Here is an 18,930-nt window from a genome sequence, read left to right on the forward strand (position 1 = left end):
ATCGGGAATTTGATTATCCGCGCTTTATACAGGAACAAGTGGTAATGCAATCATTAATCAATTCTGCAAACGAATAATTGTTGTAATGATGTATTTAAATAATATCAAGTGAATTGAAATATCGTATCCACATCGCGGCATGAATAGTTTATTGGCTATACGAGTTTCATGGATGATTATTCATTCGGAGAGAAGCAAATAATATGTATAATGGAAGGCTGATGGGGATGCATATAGGATCCGTGACTGGTTCCATGAGCGGTTATGCAAGCATCACAGAGACGCATCTCCACAAATATACAAATTAGTAACTGTAGAGATAGGACAAACTGTCAAGAGTATTTATCAGTGCAATATTCGATTAATTTGTTTCATCGAAGAGGGCCATCGAGCTTCGAACGAAAAGCGATAAATAGCGTCATATAAAGCGATTTCGAATAATTCTTTGTAAAGTGACATGCACGTGAATCAGAGCGGATTATCATTTTGCACGATATAAATGAAAATGCACATGTATGTATATCATTTTGCGATTGATAATTATTGGTTTTCGATATATCAGATAAATGGAAATGCGATGCTTTAGATGTTGAAAATAAAGAGTATGGTTAATTATTTGAACAAATAAATTGTCATTTTATATAATATATTGCATCAGAAATGTGAGAACAAACTCGATAAGATGCAAAATTTGTTAGATGGAGACGCAAAAAATTAAAAGAATTAAAAAGACCATCGGCAGTATTTTCTATATAAATTCCACAGATACTATACCATTCCTATTTTACTCACGTTTGTTGTTGAATATTGTAACATATTAATTGCTATGCGCGGTCTATATCACTAAAGATCAATACAGTGCGTGGAATTCCGATGCACCCTTTTCCCAGCTCGCGCTGTTCGATTTTTGTCATAAATTCTCTGGGAATTTTTGTGTAAGCCCTATGCAAGCTATCAAAATCTCCCAACCACGTGAAACGAACAAAATAGAAGAGTGATCAATAAATTGTGGAGTAGCTTCGTGAAGTTTAATTGCGAAACATCCGCGTGCTTCGCGTACTTTGAAATTTATCACTATCGCGCCCGCTATAATTCTTTTAAATTAATACGACAAATCGCATTAATGCGCGATTTACGTCAAAAAACGATATTCGGGGCGTGAGCAATGAGTAACGATCCGAAAATAAACGATAATTTCAGGAACCGTATCTCGATGTACCAGAAGCGTCCACGTACGAATTGAGCTCCTGCTACAATGTGACCATCGATTGCCGCGCCGGCGATATGGTGACCAGAATTCAAACGAGCAAGCTCTTCTACGGCAAGGTGTACGCAAAGGGTTCGCCCAACTCGTGCGTGCAGGACATCAAGGGTGCACTTGAGTTTGAACTGCGCATGGCATACGACGACCTCGAGTGTAACATAAGGCAGCAAGGACTCGGCCGGTATTTGAACGACGTGGTTATCCAACATCACGACACTATCGTCACCAGTTCTGATCTCGGACTGGCTGTGACCTGTCAGTACGACCTCACTAACAAGACCGTGTCTAATGAAGTCGATCTCGGCGTACACGGCGACATCACGCCCGCATTGTCAGAGGAGGTGATCGTCGACTCACCGAACGTCGCCATGAAGATTACCGATCGCAGCGGAAACGAGGCTATCCCATCGGCCGAAGTCGGCGACCCTCTGGCGCTCAAATTCGAGATCCTCGATCCCAACAGCCCGTACGAGATCTTCGTTCGTGAGCTAGTCGCCATGGACGGTGTCGACTCCAGCGAAATCGTTCTAATTGATTCCGATGGCTGCCCTACCGATCACGTCATCATGGGACCACTTTACAAATCGGCCACCACTGGCAAGGTAAGTCTCAACATATTCTAATTCTGTGATAAATATCATTAAAAGTGACAAGTACTCTAATCGATAAATATGCAATCGAGAAATAAATAATCGTCGAGCGATGCAAATAGATACGATTTTACTTTTCTTAAATGAACATAGCGCTGCCAGCAATGAAAAACTATTTCCAAGCAAGTAAATGTAGTCGGCACACTTGCGCTAAATGTCCCTCTTGGCACCGTTCTAACAAGAACGTCTTGGTACTCGATCATCTCGCGCGTCGCAGCTGTAAGCGGATGCGAAGTGCAATAAAGGAAGAACTGCGGGAGCAAAAACTATCATTTTATAGAACCGCGGGCGGATATGATATCATATATACGTGTGGCTGCCTCGCATCTTTTATATATATACCAATAAATACTGATATATTATATATTAATTTGACGCTGGTACGACAGCTGAAAACGACAAGGCCTCGAGATGATCGAGATGATTGACGCCGATAATGTCGATGCTTGTCGACGTCTTGAGAAACGCGCCACGTGCGTTTACTCCTCGAAATACGCGGAGCTGAGTGGAAAAAAGGCGAGAGATGGAAGCGGGCACGAGTCAACCGGTCGATTTGACTTCATGCTAATCAATCATTCGGACGGATTTTATGATGGAAAGCAATTTGCCCGGCCTGTAATAGGTCGCGTCGATGATGCGCCGCCGTCTTGGCGATGACGTGCCGTGACATGCCTGGCACGCGGGCACATTGGTCTGGCAACGATCATTACTTTCGCGTGTTCCATAATAGGGAGCGTAAGATTACCCTCGGTGCTGAGTTCGAGCTTAAGAGCGGGATTCGTTCGATCATCATTCGTATCCTTCGATATTTCGATTTTCATCAATTACCTGACGGGCATTGCAAAAGTAACTTTTATACGAGTACGTTTAAATAATTGAATACATTCTTGTCGTGCGAGTTCTCGGCGAGATCCGTCTTATGTGAAGTTAAAAAAAAGAAAAAGAAGGAAAGGAGAAAGAAAAATATTCGCAGATGACGCGTATATACATGATTGAGAACAGACGTTCTTCCATTCAAATATACGAAGATAGATCATTAAATAATGGAACGTACCGGTTCAAAACGACCGAGCTCGTAGAGCTGATTATTACTTCCGCGTTTTCCGCATAAGGTAACACGCGAATTGACTTTGCGATCCCATTAGATCGTGCGAAAAAATAGTTTAATCCTCTCTCTTTTCTTCGCAACGCGTGAAGTATCGTGGGTGAGCTAGAGCGAAAACGCATTAGAGCGGAAGTACAATAATTCTTACGCGGTTAATAGGTAGGCGATTGCCACGTATATGACCTCGATAGACCAATTACACATATACCGCTCGTACATTTTGCACCGTGACTTGCACGATGTAACGTCAGGAGCGCGCGCGAGGCAGAGCAAGAAATACGATTCCGCGGTGCACCAGAGCACATTAATAAACCTGTAAAAATGTTTCCCGATAATTCGAGTATTCGTTCTTACATTCCGTCCGGAGAGTCCGGCTTTTCCAATTACATTTTCTTTTGCATCGAGACAAGTAACGCGGAAATGCGAAGCGAGTTTTCTTTGGCCACGTTGCTCGAGACGCGCGCAACATTTGACCAGCTGTAGCCTCCGTGGACCGCGCGGATGATGCTTGGTGCGTCGATGAGTAAAACAAACGGATCGTTACGATAGTGGCAGGTAGGAACGAGCGTCGGAGCGAAGGTGGAGCAATAAGAGGCACACGGCCTCGTTAACTCGTCGTTCCACATCATTTGCTCGCGCGAACACGGCCGCGGAGCAATATCGCTTTATTAGAAAGTAATAACAGTCGTGGTAGAAACAAAGAGTAAATTTATATACCGGGATATATATGTACGTAAGACGCCAAGTATCAAGATATATCATCCAGCCATTCCTGTATCAAGCGTCGTACGGAACCCTTTTCCGGTTTCGAACGTGCACACCGTGTTGCTTGATCTCGTTTCCTGACCGCGGTTGATCACGAGAGTTAACCCCATTTCCTGTCGAGCGTCAGATACGAAACTGGAGATCTCTTGCTGAATTTGGTCGAGCGGACAAAAATATGAGGAAAGTCTTTCGCTATATTCAATTTCTATTTCTCTCTCTCTCTCTTTCTTTCTCTCTCGTTTAATCAAATAGGAAAAGGAATGGGCGTGTTTGTAAATTTTAATCTGCAGAAACGTAATGTAACTCGAAGAAATTGCATCAACATGTATAATCGCTCGTGCCGTATATTATCCGTATGCACCTCTATTTACCCGTCGACCAGCATGAGTGATAAAACGCCTGAGACAACTTTGATATACGTCGTGCTATCAGCTATCAATAATCTCCGCCTTTTGCAATAGTATGTCGTCATTATAGATTTGGTAATAAATGCTCGCAACATTGATTCTTGGTAAACGAGGGGCATCGTTTGACCCGAGATATATCGATAGCAGGAAGTTACTTGTTGATTCTTTGTCTTTCTTAATATCTGGGAAGCTGAAAGGCCTTCCTCTCTCGTAATCGCGGAACGAGCTATAATAATAAATGACTAATAATTAATTATTACCAAGAACACTAGGTAGTATTTACGTTATTTCAAAGTTGATAAAAATATTTATGATGTATCGATTACTATTACAATGATAAATTACCTAAGAATTAATATCGTGATTAATGCAATTATTCCAAGTACACATAAATTAATTAAAGCATTGAAAGCTATCACACATTAGAAAATTAAATATGGAATGGATGTTAAATTCGTTGTCCAAGATTTAATGTGTCTCTGTCTTTTATTAGATAAAACTATTTTAGTAAGTGTAAGAGAAAAATTACCAAGTTTTATCCAACTTATCTGTCAGAAAATATTTCTATTTCTATTCTATTAATACAAAACATTTCACACATACATAATTTCTTACACAAAATTCTAATTGTTTATGCCATTAAAATATCATTTTCTATATAAATGGAAAATATTTGTCTGCATAAAATATGAGAAATCCTGCAATAAACGCGTCGCGAAAAAGAACAATCCAACGCCGTTGAATTTTATTAATCCTAGATCGAAAACAGAAAGAGAAATAATCGTTGTCAGGGGAAGCTCCATGGGATGCAGCATTGCGTCCCGTCTCTAACCAGAATTTGCCAAAAGTTCGGCTTTCCGGTATGTCCGTCACGTAACCGGGCTGCGCTACGAGGCTCTCTTCCATTTCACAACCGGTTTGAATGAAATTGGAAACATTTCTCAACCGCCGCACACCACACATCTGTGTACGTAAACTCGTACGGAAGCGCGTATCTATGTATGTTAAGACTAACCGGAAGGATGAGGAGGATGAAGAAAGGAAGAGGAGGATGAAGAGGAGGGGGAAGAAGAGCCCGCGGCCGACTTATAAGGCAGACAGGAGGATCAAGTTGAGCCGCGCCGTAAAAGCGCGGGCGCGATACTTACGATCTGACTGATCTGCCGCGGTACATTTATGACGTCCTCCCCTTCCTCCCCCTCGTTCTCCACCCGTCCTTTCTTTCTCGTCCTTTCCCATCGCCGACGTCGTTCCCGCTGAAGGAGACTTATCGTTGGCGCGCACCAGATGCCGCGGATACAGCCCGTGTTTCTTTTCCCGGCGTCTAGCTATACATATTTCTCTCTTTTTCTCTCTCGGACTCGCGTCCCCGGGCTTTTCTCTACCCTTCTCTCTTCTCTTCCCTTCGATCTGCTTTTACGCTCTTCTTCTCCCCGCTTCTCGGATGCAACCATTCGCTCGGCGGATTTTTCCCCCGCGGAGAATGGACCTTCCGCTACTCTTTCTGCGCGGGATGACGTTGGGTTAATAAAGTTCCGCTCGTTCCACTAGACGCGCAGCGCGGGCAAAGAAACGGCTAAATGAAGCTGTACGTGGAACGAAGCATATTTTAATGTCTTACTTCCCGCCGATAATATACGTGCTTGGTGTGTAAATACGATGAACTTGGTAATGCGCCGTAGAAACCAGTTTTCGACGTGTACACGAGGAACGTGGCGCTAACCCTGCGTACCCCAAGTCTTTCACGGTTTCGAGAGGAGAATGGATCGGAAGGAACGCATCGGGGGGGCTTGACACCGCGACCTTGCAAATGATCTGAATGAAGAGAAATCAATGATGCGCGTTATACACATGCAACGGCGGCCGCTATGAATACATTACATCCGATGTTTCTTGGTGAAGCGATCATCACGAGTCTATTTTACGGACAATAACGAGCGAACACGAGTGGTTATCATACGTTCATTTTATAATATGGAGAAGAGTCTATTATAATAATATATACTTCTTCAATATCCGTAAATTAATTTCGCAGCATCAAGAAGCGGCGAAAGAAGGAGAAAAATTTTTTTTTCCGCGCAAATATAACTGTAATGGAATATAAACGAATAAAAAAGATTTTAACAGATAGGTTCGCTTGTCGCGAGAAAATAGGAATTGCAGTGATGCGCTTAGTCGCATCATTTGCCAGGACGGATATATGCGCGCTCTAATGGCGCGCGTAAAAGCGGGTACTTGGGCTGTTTTTCATGTCATAATCCCCTGTAATTGCCGTTATATGGCCTTACCTAATAAAGAGCAAAAAAATTGGACGCAGCTGCTGCGAAAAACCAGTTTGAAGCAATCATCTCTTACGCATATTGCGTGTGACGGCCGACGCCCGCCGACTTACGCGATATCCCCTGATGCATCCGCATTCTGTATACATATATATTATCTTTTTTTTTGTAAAAGCTTGTTGTTCTTTCTTTCTGGACTGCCTGCACGCTTACGACACCTCATCGTGAGTGAAATCACGTCGTTCGCGACTTTGGGATATAGTTGAAAATTTATATGGGAGCGACATATGGATAAGATTATTCCAGGCTGAATCCTGCGAACGAACGACCGCCCATGTCGGAATTCCAGAATTAATGCGACATAGCTTAGTCGAGTCGACGGCACCGACGTTGCGTATGAATTACGAGTGTGCGAAATAAAAAGGAGGACAAAAAAAGGAAGACACTCGCGCTTCGCGGCTACGTTGATTACATTTGTTATTGTTGGGCAGTTCCTAACTTCGTAAAAAAAAAGTTAGGAAAAAAATCTGACATTTCGGAATCCGACGCAAACACCTCTCTCAGTTAACATAGGCGCTTGATGGCATTTTAATTTGTTTCTTGCCAACAATGAAAAAAGCGCAGAAATTGTATACGCAGCTACCAGGATAATAAAGAGCGACGAAAGAGAAGAAGTGACGAGGAGACGCGCCGCAAATCTCATAATATCGGCGCTGTAGTTTGCTAACGGTATGCGAGCTCGGTAAAAGCGCCTTCCCCTACCCTTCTCTCTTCCCCCTCGAAAGGCGAAATCGTTGCGTTTCGAGCAGCCATTCGGCACAGGTGTTTATGTATTATCCGAACGACAGGTAACGGCGTGAAACAATTGGTTACGTGACTTGCAGTCCGTCGAAAGAGACCCCGATGGAGTACGAGCAAGTTCGTTTTATTACATTCCACGTATCGAATTCTCTTGCTTCTGTGAAATATATTTACTGCGCTATGTGCCAAAAATTAGAAGCGAAAATTACAATGTTCATTTACCGATTATTATTACTGACACAGCTGAATTTCATTCGTTTATAAAAACTCGAGATATAAGATCTCTCATAAAAAATTTCATAAATAAATTCATTTATTGAAACTGTGGTTTAATTAAATGGATGAAACATATAAGACAGATATAAATACTGTCTTTTTAATTTGTACACTTTAAGAAGAGCTAATAATAATTTTCCGCTATTCAGACAACAGAATTCAATTAATCTAATTGGTCTGAAACATTTATATCTCGTACCATTGCATTGAAAAATTGATCTCTCATATTTATAAAATTATAAAACATCTTCGTCGTTTGCTTCGCTAATGAAGCCTACGATACGATACTTTTGTCTCGGTAATCTTTTTTCGTTCATCTAAATTACTCATTAAATTCTTAAACCACTTATCGTCTTTTTTCTTTCTGTGCTTCCATTACAGATACTGCTGTCGCATTTCGATGCCTTCAAGTTCCCGAGTTCGGAAGTGGTACAATTCCGCGCTCTGGTCACTCCATGTATGCCGACCTGCGAGCCCGTGCAGTGCGATCAGCAGGAGACGACTGGTGAGTTACGCTCGGTGATCTCCTTCGGCAGACGCCGCCGTCGTCGTTCCACTGACGCCGCTTCCCAGAGCCGCGAGGATCTCCTTTTGGTGCAGTCTATTCAGATCACGGACAAGTTCGGCTTCGAGCGTGACGGTAAGTTATCGAATGCGTCCGCGACGAGGGATACCGTTTTCATCGAAAGCGAGGACATATCATCGACGATGGGCATGTGCATCAACCTGGGCGAGGCTATTATTGCCGGCACGATCTTCCTCGTCGCCCAGATTGCCATCATAGCGGCGTGGACCTTTACCTGGCAGCGACGCCGACAGATGCTAAAGCATCAGGAAGCGCTCTCGGTCTCTGTGTCCGTGCCCGGAATGCATTCCATGCCGGGGCGCACCGACAGTCTTTGTAAGTTGTACGATGCCGGATACTCCGGACGTCGCTTCTGAATGGTTTCCCCTCTCATCCGATATCAATCGTCAATCTCGTCTTCCTGCGTAAAAATCGCTATTACGAATCTTGGGCTGACTCTTCGCACGTGAACGTGAGCTTTTTAAACTCATGTCCCGGAGAGACTCGCGCGCGTGTCACGGTTCTCGAAAGCGATCAGCAGACAACCACTTTCACACCTCTCACTTTAAATCTCTCTCCGGAATTCGGATGAATGCTACTTTGCTATATATATAAAATATATATATATCAAACTTCTCTGAGTGTACCGTGTTGCGAGATTGCAGCCAATATACGTAGCTTTTAGTGGAGTATGGCCTTTACCACCCACGCTTATCTTGTAGTCGGGTGGAAGCTTTGCAGAAGCGTTCTACTAATTCCAATTAGATGGGCGGATCACGGAGTCTGTTGAACGCATCGAGTCGGAAGACCGATCGTTTTGATTAGAAGCAAGAAAACAATCGCTACCCATTCATATGAATAATTTTGCATCCACATATCACTGCATTAGATACTCTATTACATACGCATATTCTTTTTTCTATTCTAACTTCATTTCCTCGCAGTTAGCAGCATAAGAAAACCGATCAATTTCGTGATATCACTTAATCGAAGTTGTTTCTACGCTCATCTTCCCGAACGGAGCAACACAATTATACATTCGCGTATGTATACGTGCTAATAATACCGGTGGAATTACCGAACGGAATAATTAGCACAATTGCGCTTGATTACTTGCTAGCTGTCGCTTATTGAGGCACAAATATCAGTGTTTCTCGATCGGTATTCCTAGCCAAGGTCGCGGCGTAACGAATCGTACCGAATGTATCATCAATCTCGTCGTTCTGTCTTTGAAGCGGCCGGTTATTTCGTGGAAGGAGCAAGACTGCAATTACGATCCGTACCGGCAACCTTTAATTAACGTGACGTTCAATGTCTAAGCGACCTTCGTGCGTATGCGTACCCCGGTTCAAGTCGTCGAAAGTCGAAGGGGACGTTTCTTAGAAGCAGATTGAATGGCCGCGATAGGAGAGAAAGAAGAAAAAAGGAGAAGAGGAAACGTCTCGTAATATCGCGCTGATACTTAATCCGTATCTGATCGCGGACCGGCATACCGAGAATCACACGCCTCGTGCCGTGGCTAAATCGATTTCTTACTTTGTTCCGTGATGAAAGTGGCGATCTCGCCACACCTCTTCCGTCGATAAGTAGTTGATAATGTAACGGCGCAAAAATTCAGCCGCGAAGAGAGTAATCGATTTCGCGCGCGAATTTGGTCGGTTTCTTGCGCCCGCGTGTAGACCATCTCTTTCTTCTTCGCTACGGCTTGCCCTCACAAAGCGCTTTTACCGTCCCTTCTTTTCGCGAGGTGACGTGACGTGACGTGATGCGAGACATCTCTCAGCACACTATGGCTCTATAGATGATGGAAGCCGACATGTACTCGCTGCGTCGGGTAGGCTACCGGTTCTGGCCTCTAATTAGCATTAGGGAATTAGGCATAATTATGCAGATGTATAGAGTAGGACATCAGCGGTACGACGTGACGAGGAGATCGGGCGACGAATTAAGCACGGGGATGAAAGAGGAAGAAGGGATTGAGACGGAACGAGAAACGGTAGGATCAAAACGTGGTGAGCTCGGTGAAGAGGGGTAGAAGATACGTGCGCAAAGGGGTTGGCGGAAGGTTAATTGCCTCTTGTGGTGTCTCGGGGTTAAGCTAAGCTTGTGGGGGTAACACTTGATGGGGTTGAGTCTAGCTTCCGGAGTAAAGGAGAGCGAGAGAAAGAGAGAGAGGAAGAGAGGAAGGGAAGAAGGGAGGACAGGAGAGGGAGAGAGAGAGCACAGAATCACATCAAGGATAGCCATCTCTCTATACCGGAGCCACGTAACCTCGGTTTCTGACTTAACCTTAGCCATATCCCTTATCCTTAGTCATCCTGTGGCGGCCAGGTTAATTTACATCGTAACACGTGAGCTTATCAATCTAGATTGGCCTATTCGAATTGAAAGAAGGTATCAAAAATTGTTTCCTTGGTACGATTGAAAAAACATTCTTCGTACTGGTTACGTATTGATAAGCAATAGAATAATGCGCTCTATTGGTTCGCAATTCCATCGACGGATATCTTGAGAAAATTCTAAAGGACAATGCCGCATCGATAATGTCAAACACAGAAAAATCCAGTTCGTGACAGTTATTCTACATTTTTTATATAACCTGTAAATAAAATGTATTTTCCAAATTTGCGTTATTTTCACGGCAAGTTATAAAGAAAGAAAGAGAAAAAAATATCAGTTTTTAGATGGTATAAAATATTTCAAAATTTGTAATCAAATATGTGAGATACAGATTGTCAATTTATATTTTAATCTGTGTATAATATTTTATAACAACTTGATTGAAATAATTGATTAGTTTTGACGTTTAGATTTAGATTTTATCTTGCTTTAAAATATGTAAAATGGAACGAAAAGAAGATGAAAATTAGCATCGACAGTGCATATAATACACTATAGAACAAAGAAATACAAATCGAATAACTGTGCCAGCAGTGCCTTATCGATTTCACCAAAGCATACAAGGGCTCAGAGAGATCGGATTAATTGAGAAACTTGAGGATTAAAATACACTCGTTAAGACAAACACGGGCCGTGAGAGAGACGAAATGAAAGCTTCCAATCGTTCTGAAGTGTTTGCATTACAGTTAACCGAACTTTGAATTGTTCTGATGTTTGACGTTTACTTATGGCATAGTGAAGATTCGCGTACCTCGAATCCTGCTTTTATTCATACGCATCGAAGCCGTTATGTATGTAAACAACGATCGTGTTTGCTCGCAACAAAATTTTATCTAATGCTATCCAATAAGAACTCGATCCGTTAGATTATCTTCAATAATCGTACGTGGAACCAATTTAGAATTTCAACAATTTTTCGACGCAAGCGAGACAATTTCCACCGACACTTGTTTCGCATCTAATAACCACGTGTAACGTTTGCCGCACGTGTAACTCACTATTAACGTTTAGCGGTCACTAACGCAACGACAATAGCCAAAATTGAACGAAAAAGGATGCGCAGTGACAGAAATTGCGCGTACGTTTTGTCCATCTGGAATTTCAGTGCACGCTTTAATTATTGGATCTAATTGCCGTGGATATTGCTAGGCTTTGCCAGTAGTTGAGCGAGACCGCTGGAGCGTCGACACCGAACCAAATGGAATTTCGACCCTTAAATCAAGCACCATTGATTCCGCGAAGCACGCGAGGCAATAATTGAAATGCAGAAAACATAAGCGCGACCAATGTTTTCCAGGTGTATTTTCGCGAAGCGCGGTTTAATTACTTTCGCATTACGAACGTAAGGAGTACGCCGATGTTCGTATCGCTCTTACGCGGGCGCGACTTGATCGATAACTTCCTTTCCGCTTCACTGCTGCTTCTACGCGTGACCCGCTTGATATAAGTATATAAATACAAGTAAATATAAATATATAAAAATATAAATATAAATATATACACGTATACATATACACGATGATAAACATGCCAACGAAGGTGCCTACGCGTACAGTAAGTGATGCGACACGCATATAACGCGATTTTATCTATCTTTTGTCATTTTAATTTTTATTTTTTTTTGAAAGATAACCCTTGAATTATATGGATTTACATTTAAGAATTTTTGCGCTAACGCTGCAGTAGTATATCCAACCTGCTTGTGGTGAGAGGGTAGAGCCAATTTTATACATGTTCGACGATATTTGTACGGACGCACAATTTAAAACGTGGTGTTGCGCGCGCGAACGCGCGCACTGCGCTCATGCGTGCGCGAATGCGCTCGAGGCGCAAACGTGCGCGTGCGGTCGCTCCGCGCAACGCTTTAGCGATGTAATTTCAACAACGTATATATGAGCGTATGGAGTGGCGCAAGAAAAATCTGACAATTCTTCGCCTCGCCTGCGAGAAGCGGTCTCCGACCAGAGACGCCGAGTGCGGAAAGAGATCAAGTTGTCTCTGGTATAAAATACGGGAACTCGCTGGAATAGATCCTAAGTCATTACTCTTCACATGGGCGAAGATGTGCAAGATTTTCTCGCGCCACCTCGTAGACAACAAGCGTTTCGAGTATAACACGATAACGAATGTGTGAGCACTTTTCATCGACTTGATCGAACTTTATATGCGCGACATGCGCGTCATGCCTATGTCGCTCTTGACGTTTGATCCAACTCAATGGAAACTGCCGAGTACGTGAAGAGTTATAAGGACTATCATTAATTAATTAATTGTCTTACATTTAATGCGTATACGATAAACGTAAAAGGAGCAATCATGTTTCATCAATATAATAACATAATTAAGATTAAGTTAACGCGCCCGCGGTCTTGGCGCTATGAGATCGAGACCGCGGAAGGCAATTGCGCGAAGGAAAGATAATATTGGGCTCGAGGACGATCACTTCTCTCGATGATATCAACGCGCCTGCAATTCCGAATGGCCGACTCGGGTAGCCGCGAGCAATTCAACGCGGTCGGCGTCGTCGTCTGCGTTTCTGCGTACAAGTACCACTTGCTTCTTCTTCATCTCCTTCTTCCGTCCATTCCCCATCCCCTCCGTCCCTATCGTCCATCTTAATGAGGATTATGTTTATGCCTCGTCCTTTTTTTTACCAAGAGTATCCACGAGTTTGTAGAGATGTCGGTGCTTGTCCTCGAGCCTGAGGTGCGCGCCTGCTCTGTCGTAAGCTCGGGAAGCTCGAGTCTGTTCTGTACCATGACAAGCGTGTATTTCTGCTTTTTCTACGTCCTATACATCTTCCTTTCCATCCCCCATTCAGCCCCCTTATATTCCATTCTTTCGTTTTCCCTTCCTCCCTGCCATTCATTCGCCTTCCCCTTATCTTCCCGTCTCCTCTCACCATCCGCCCCTTACTGCCGAGAGTGCGCGTCGCCTCTCGCTAAATTAAACCATTTTCATTGGTGAACACATACGTCACGTACAGAACTTACCCGACGATCGCGAGCGTCCTTATATGTTATATCCGCGCACCAGCATTAATCGCTTATTTATTTTTTACGTTAACGTATATTGCCCTTCAAGAATACTCGTACCCTATCACGCCTATTTTTTTTCCCTGCCCATACACGACCGGCATACTAACTACCGTTTTAATAATACACCCGTCACACCAGCCACGCACTCAAACTGCTATGTAATTTAACGAATCACTTTGCTGACGTTAAACGTAATGCGTGCGTGTTTCTAATTAATTTCCATTTTTTTCTACATTATCAAGACGTATCTTTCTCCGAACGTCGTATATGTCAGTACCGTAACACACACGTTGTACATAACATATATGGTACAGAGAAAATAAACTCATTTTATAACGAAAATCGTTGTTTTCTTTCACGTATGGATTCTCGCCCTTCATGGTGTGTGTAACTTTCCGCCAGGATATAAGGTACAACGTTGGATTCCACCGACACTAGATTTCTACGCAAGAAAGATCCTTGGGATGACTCGCGCAGACAGAGAAAAGATTTGCGATGAGAAAGTAGTTACTGCCTGTGACAGGGCGCCCAAACAATCGCCGTTAATGATAATAAACCATCTATCGTTTGGCGAATTATTTTCACATGTATATAGTAAATTTTTAAAACTGAGTATATTGTTAATCACTGGCTAATCAATCCGACACAAATCCAACAAATTATCCACTCAATCTTTCATCGTAGGAAACAAGAATAATTATTTCTTCAACAAGTATAATGGAAATACATTGGTAAATATTTGATAAATACATACATTGATCAACATACATTCTACTGTGCAAATGAATAGAAAATTAAATGTCTTTAATTATGGCAAATAATTCGTCTAACGTTTTATAATAAATATTTTACCTCTTAAAAATATACATTTATATTTTATAATATAAAAACAAAAAAGGAGATATTAATACAACTTTTTATTATAAGAACAATTATTTAAATCAAATTATAATAAACAATTCAATTTTCAATACTTAACATAAATATTAAAATAGAAATAAGCATTGTTTGTGTTAGAGTATTTTATATTTATTAATTGCTTGAACACAAATAGACATACATACTCAAGAAATTCATTTTCTTCCTATATAACTAACTATATACTAACACGTAGCATTACAGCATATCGTATTTCATGCAAAATAACATATAATTTCAAAATGAGGTGCCTCGAACTTGAAATTCGTGTACGTGGTTAGCTTATGATAGCTATGCAACAATAACTAACAATCGATATTTCATACATGTACATGACTAAGCTGCCCATAGATTATACATTCTGTTAACAACGATCAGAGTTTGAACACATAATGGCCGCGGGCATTCACCAAACTCTGCTGACCAATGAAAATTAAATCTCTTCGTGACGGTTAGAGTTTCAAGCGCAAAATGGTTTGTATCAGAAAAGAGAACTCGCGGGTAGAGAGGAACGCGACGCGAGAATATAAGGTGAGTCGTGCTGCACGAGCGAAAAGTAGACCATGTAAATGTACAAGATCACTGGTTTCCAGTCTCCGTTAGTTCACTTCTGCGCGATTCAATAAGCGTGAGAATCTTGTCAAGTGGCAGCGAGAAATATCAGAAGAATATTTAAATGGAGAATATTAATAGCCAACATATTCAGTTAAATTATTAATAGAATATAATTTTTTTGTGTAAAAGTCGAAAAAAACGCAAGAGTAAATATAAATACATATACGGAATATTAATATTATTAAAAAATGCAATTATCTCGAAAACCACACAAACTTCGATTTTTCTTCTTCCTATCAAAGATAATTTATTTTACTAATAAATAATTTTACTAGGAAATACTAATTTTTATTTTATTAATAGGTAATTTTATTAATAAATAATTTTTAACAATTTATATTTTACTAATTTTCAAATATTTTTTATTATTAATTTTTGTATCTTTTTATATCTTTTTATATCACTGTATCTTTTTATATCATTTTATTTCATTTAAAAAATCCAGTTTACAGATAAACATAGGGAAAATTATTAGAGAGATATGTCATTATGAATCATTTCCACAGCACACTAAAAAGTGCAATCGAGAATTTGAAAGAGTATATTAGTTGTATGCAAGGGAAAAAAGAATCGAAGGTATACAGTTGGAGTAATCTATTTAATATCTATTTAATCGTATTTTGCTGCACATAGTAAGCATATATGTTAAAGCAATCGCAAGAACTTTATTCCTATTTTACATAGTCTCGGCCATCTAGCGTAACATCACTTCTTTTTCGCAGCGATGCGCGACGGTAACGAAAAAGAAGAATACACTTTCTCATCATCTGGAAATCGTGCCGCTAGAATTTTAAGGCAAGCCCCGAGATTACCAGCGTCTGGTTCCTTCCAATCGAAGCGCCTCGCCAGGATGTAATTTATCGCGCATAAAACGAGAGCGTAAGTCCAGGTACGATTTGGCGAGTCCATTCGGTTGACTATGTTAATGAACCGAATCGAGATAATGCCACGCGATGCTCCTCTAGTTTACGATTCTGCCGACGCGGCCGGAAGTACGGTATATAGCTATCGAGTGACAAGCATAGTCCGGTGTTATCGACCCGAGGCTCGTCGCTCGTTCGCAAGTAGAAACGGAAGAAGCAGCGAGCGAGCGTTAGTTTGGTGGCGTAGAAGTTCCGATAGATTCCCGGTATTTTCCGGATATTTCGTTTCTCGACAAGGCGTTGCCGTCTTCGTCGTCATCGTGCGATAACGGAGTTGTGTCGCAGATATCAAACGCCTCGGTCGTACGGTTTTCTTTGGTATGTGACGTGCGGAGGGAGAGGCGAAACGGTGGCAGAACTTCCGGCAACATTCGCCAGCGGAGAAGGAGGCAGTCGTGGAGTCCACATATATATACACGAGAGTGAGGAAGAAAAATGGAGAATAAGATTGCACGAGAACACGGATGTACTACGTACGTACGGTGGTTCGAATCTCTGGCTGGAACGCCGAAGATTCGTTTTTCACTATGGCGACATTGTGTCGCTGCGGAACATTATGTTGTGTTTATTCTGCCGTGGAAACTTGTCACAGAGTCGCATACCGGTATATGTCGCGATTACGCTGACATGTCCGTTTATCGGTCAATTATAAATTTATACGCCTGATTATATTCAGCCGATCGGTCGTAAAGCTGACATTGCATTCTGATTAAAAATTTTATGCGTCGTTTTCACGATGAGTCAATAAAATGGAAAATTGTTCTGTACCATTCAGTTTAGCATCGATATCGTATAAGCGTATAAGAATATATACTTTGTATTTTATAGGAACATATTTTTCGCAAACTGTAAATATTATAATAAATATTATAATAATCAATTAATAATAATTATTGTTTGTCAATAATAATTATTGTTTGTCAATAGCTTATCAATAATGACATATGATATAAGCTTATGACTTTATAAGAGTATTTTACTAGGCGACAAAAATTGTAATAACAATATTAAATCACTCAAGAATGATTCAGGAATTCGCAGTAATTCAATGAACGCTAAAAACTCAGAAAGACGTCTCAGTAATTGGAAATGGCGCTTTATTCTAATCGGATAATATACCAGCAAAAAAGTGACGCGCACACGAGATCATCAGTCACTGCGTCATCGTGAATGAGAAACGCCGACTATAAGACGTTCACCTGGAGCCATTTGTCAAAAGTCGAGACAATCCTATCGAAGTGTCTCTCCGAAATTATCTTCCGGCGGCGCCGGACCCATGGGATTCCGGACAATCTGTCCCGGTCGAATTATCCAACATTAACCCTCGGGTTATCGATCTGCCAATTCCACTGTTCGCTACTTCGCGGCAGCCCATTCCCAATCCTCATGCGATTTCGACAAAATATCTCTTTCTGTTCTTTCTCAAAGTAGATGCTTTTACAGCCAAGGTTTCTTTTCGCCGATTTACGAGCCCTGTTTCAGGTAAGATCGAATATGGACTAGTATAAGCATCCTGAGATTCTTCACTACGAAAATATAACGATTAGATTATCCTAACAATAATCGAGAGCGCGATTATAAGAAAATATAACATGGTCCAAAGTCGTAACCTGCAATCTTATGTATCATTGCGTGTGAAAAAGAAGTATCCATCGATGAGAGATTATGCGGCGAAAGTCATTTGATTTTAAATTCATAGTCTATAAATGTTCCGATGTCTCCTTTTAAACGTTTGCTCTGGTCGTATATACATCTTAGTATGCGTTTCAAAGATATAGCCCAATAAATACATCGTAATTCCTTACGATTTTGTGTCTTCTCCTCCTCGTATATACCGTCATACGCTGATATACCGCGCGCAATCCACTTAAAGTTCGTCTCTCGTTCGGTCACATCGAAAGTTGTAAACCAAATCGGAATGTGCATCAGGCGATCAAGGAAAGTGGCGGCGGAGTAAATAGCAGGGTGGTTTTGCCATCGGAATGTCGATGCCGGAATCGGGACAAGGAGATCGGAGTAGTGCGACTACTACGAATGACAGGGTTGCCTTGCTCGTCTCAGCTAAGGTTGTGCTTGGGTTAGGTGAGGATTGTTGCGCGGCATTCAGGCAAGAAAAGACGACAAGCAAAACGAATGGAGATGAGAGATGTGACAAGAAATGGGAACGAAATCTGGCACATGAAAGGCAACGAAGATAAAAACAGATAAAAAAAATTGTACGGCGAATCAAAACGACCAACGACATATATAGACGATCATATACTTTGCTTTGAATTATTTGAAAACTGCATAGTTTAGTTTTTCATAAGCTATGCATAATATACGGTGGAATGTTTAAACTATTCTGTAATTACTTAAATTACTTTGTTCCCGAGAAATAAAATAAAAATAATATATAAAAATGTATTATTTTATTATAAATTATAAATATGACGTTTACATAAATTAAATGTAAAAAATAAAAAAATATATAATTATCAGTTGCATTTATATATTATTAAATTTCAATTTTAATGATATATTTAACTCTCTCTATATTATAATATAATATTTATATATAAAAAGGTTCAATATATATATTAATGTACATAATTTAACATATTTAAAATATTTTAATAAAATATGGGAAAGATAATAACGTGAGAGGATGAATATTCACAATATCAAAAACTAAAAGAATTGATGCTGCTAAAATAACATAGATATTGTTATCCATCTGATTCGAATACGATGCATATAACAAAAAAGGAAAAGAACGGCTAAATGGCGTTGAAAACAAAAACAAAAGCTAGTTCGTTGTTAGAGCTTTCATTCGCGTGGCATAAACTAACAGAATAATACGTAGTTTCCTTCTGTGATACGTTGGATAATGTCAAAACATAACAAATGACCTGCGCTATCGGGTAAATTCAATGAAAACACTT

The 18,930-nt window shown here is 40.9% G+C and overlaps 2 protein-coding genes across 5 annotated transcripts in view; one reads left to right on the top strand and one right to left on the bottom strand.

Annotated features, from left to right (window-relative positions):
- Positions 1 to 13,892, top strand: part of Neo (ZP and PAN domain-containing protein neyo) — a 130,931-nt gene extending 117,039 nt beyond the window's left edge. For both annotated transcript variants that reach the window (XM_083092611.1, XM_083092612.1), the window contains exons 5-6: positions 1,201 to 1,866; positions 7,929 to 13,892. In XM_083092611.1, coding sequence (XP_082948737.1) covers positions 1,201 to 1,866; positions 7,929 to 8,489 — 1,227 coding nt within the window. In that variant the 3' untranslated portion in view covers positions 8,490 to 13,892. The remainder of the gene's footprint in view (positions 1 to 1,200; positions 1,867 to 7,928) is intronic.
- The window catches only part of Atg16 (Autophagy-related 16), a 402,094-nt gene that overhangs the window by 224,115 nt on the left and 159,049 nt on the right, over positions 1 to 18,930 (bottom strand). The window lies entirely within an intron of this gene.

The sequence above is a fragment of the Camponotus vicinus genome, unplaced genomic scaffold (assembly GCF_025532165.1).
Source record: "Camponotus vicinus isolate PSW18456_S1 unplaced genomic scaffold, iyCamVici1.0 SCAF_2, whole genome shotgun sequence".
Taxonomy (NCBI): domain Eukaryota; kingdom Metazoa; phylum Arthropoda; class Insecta; order Hymenoptera; family Formicidae; genus Camponotus; species Camponotus vicinus.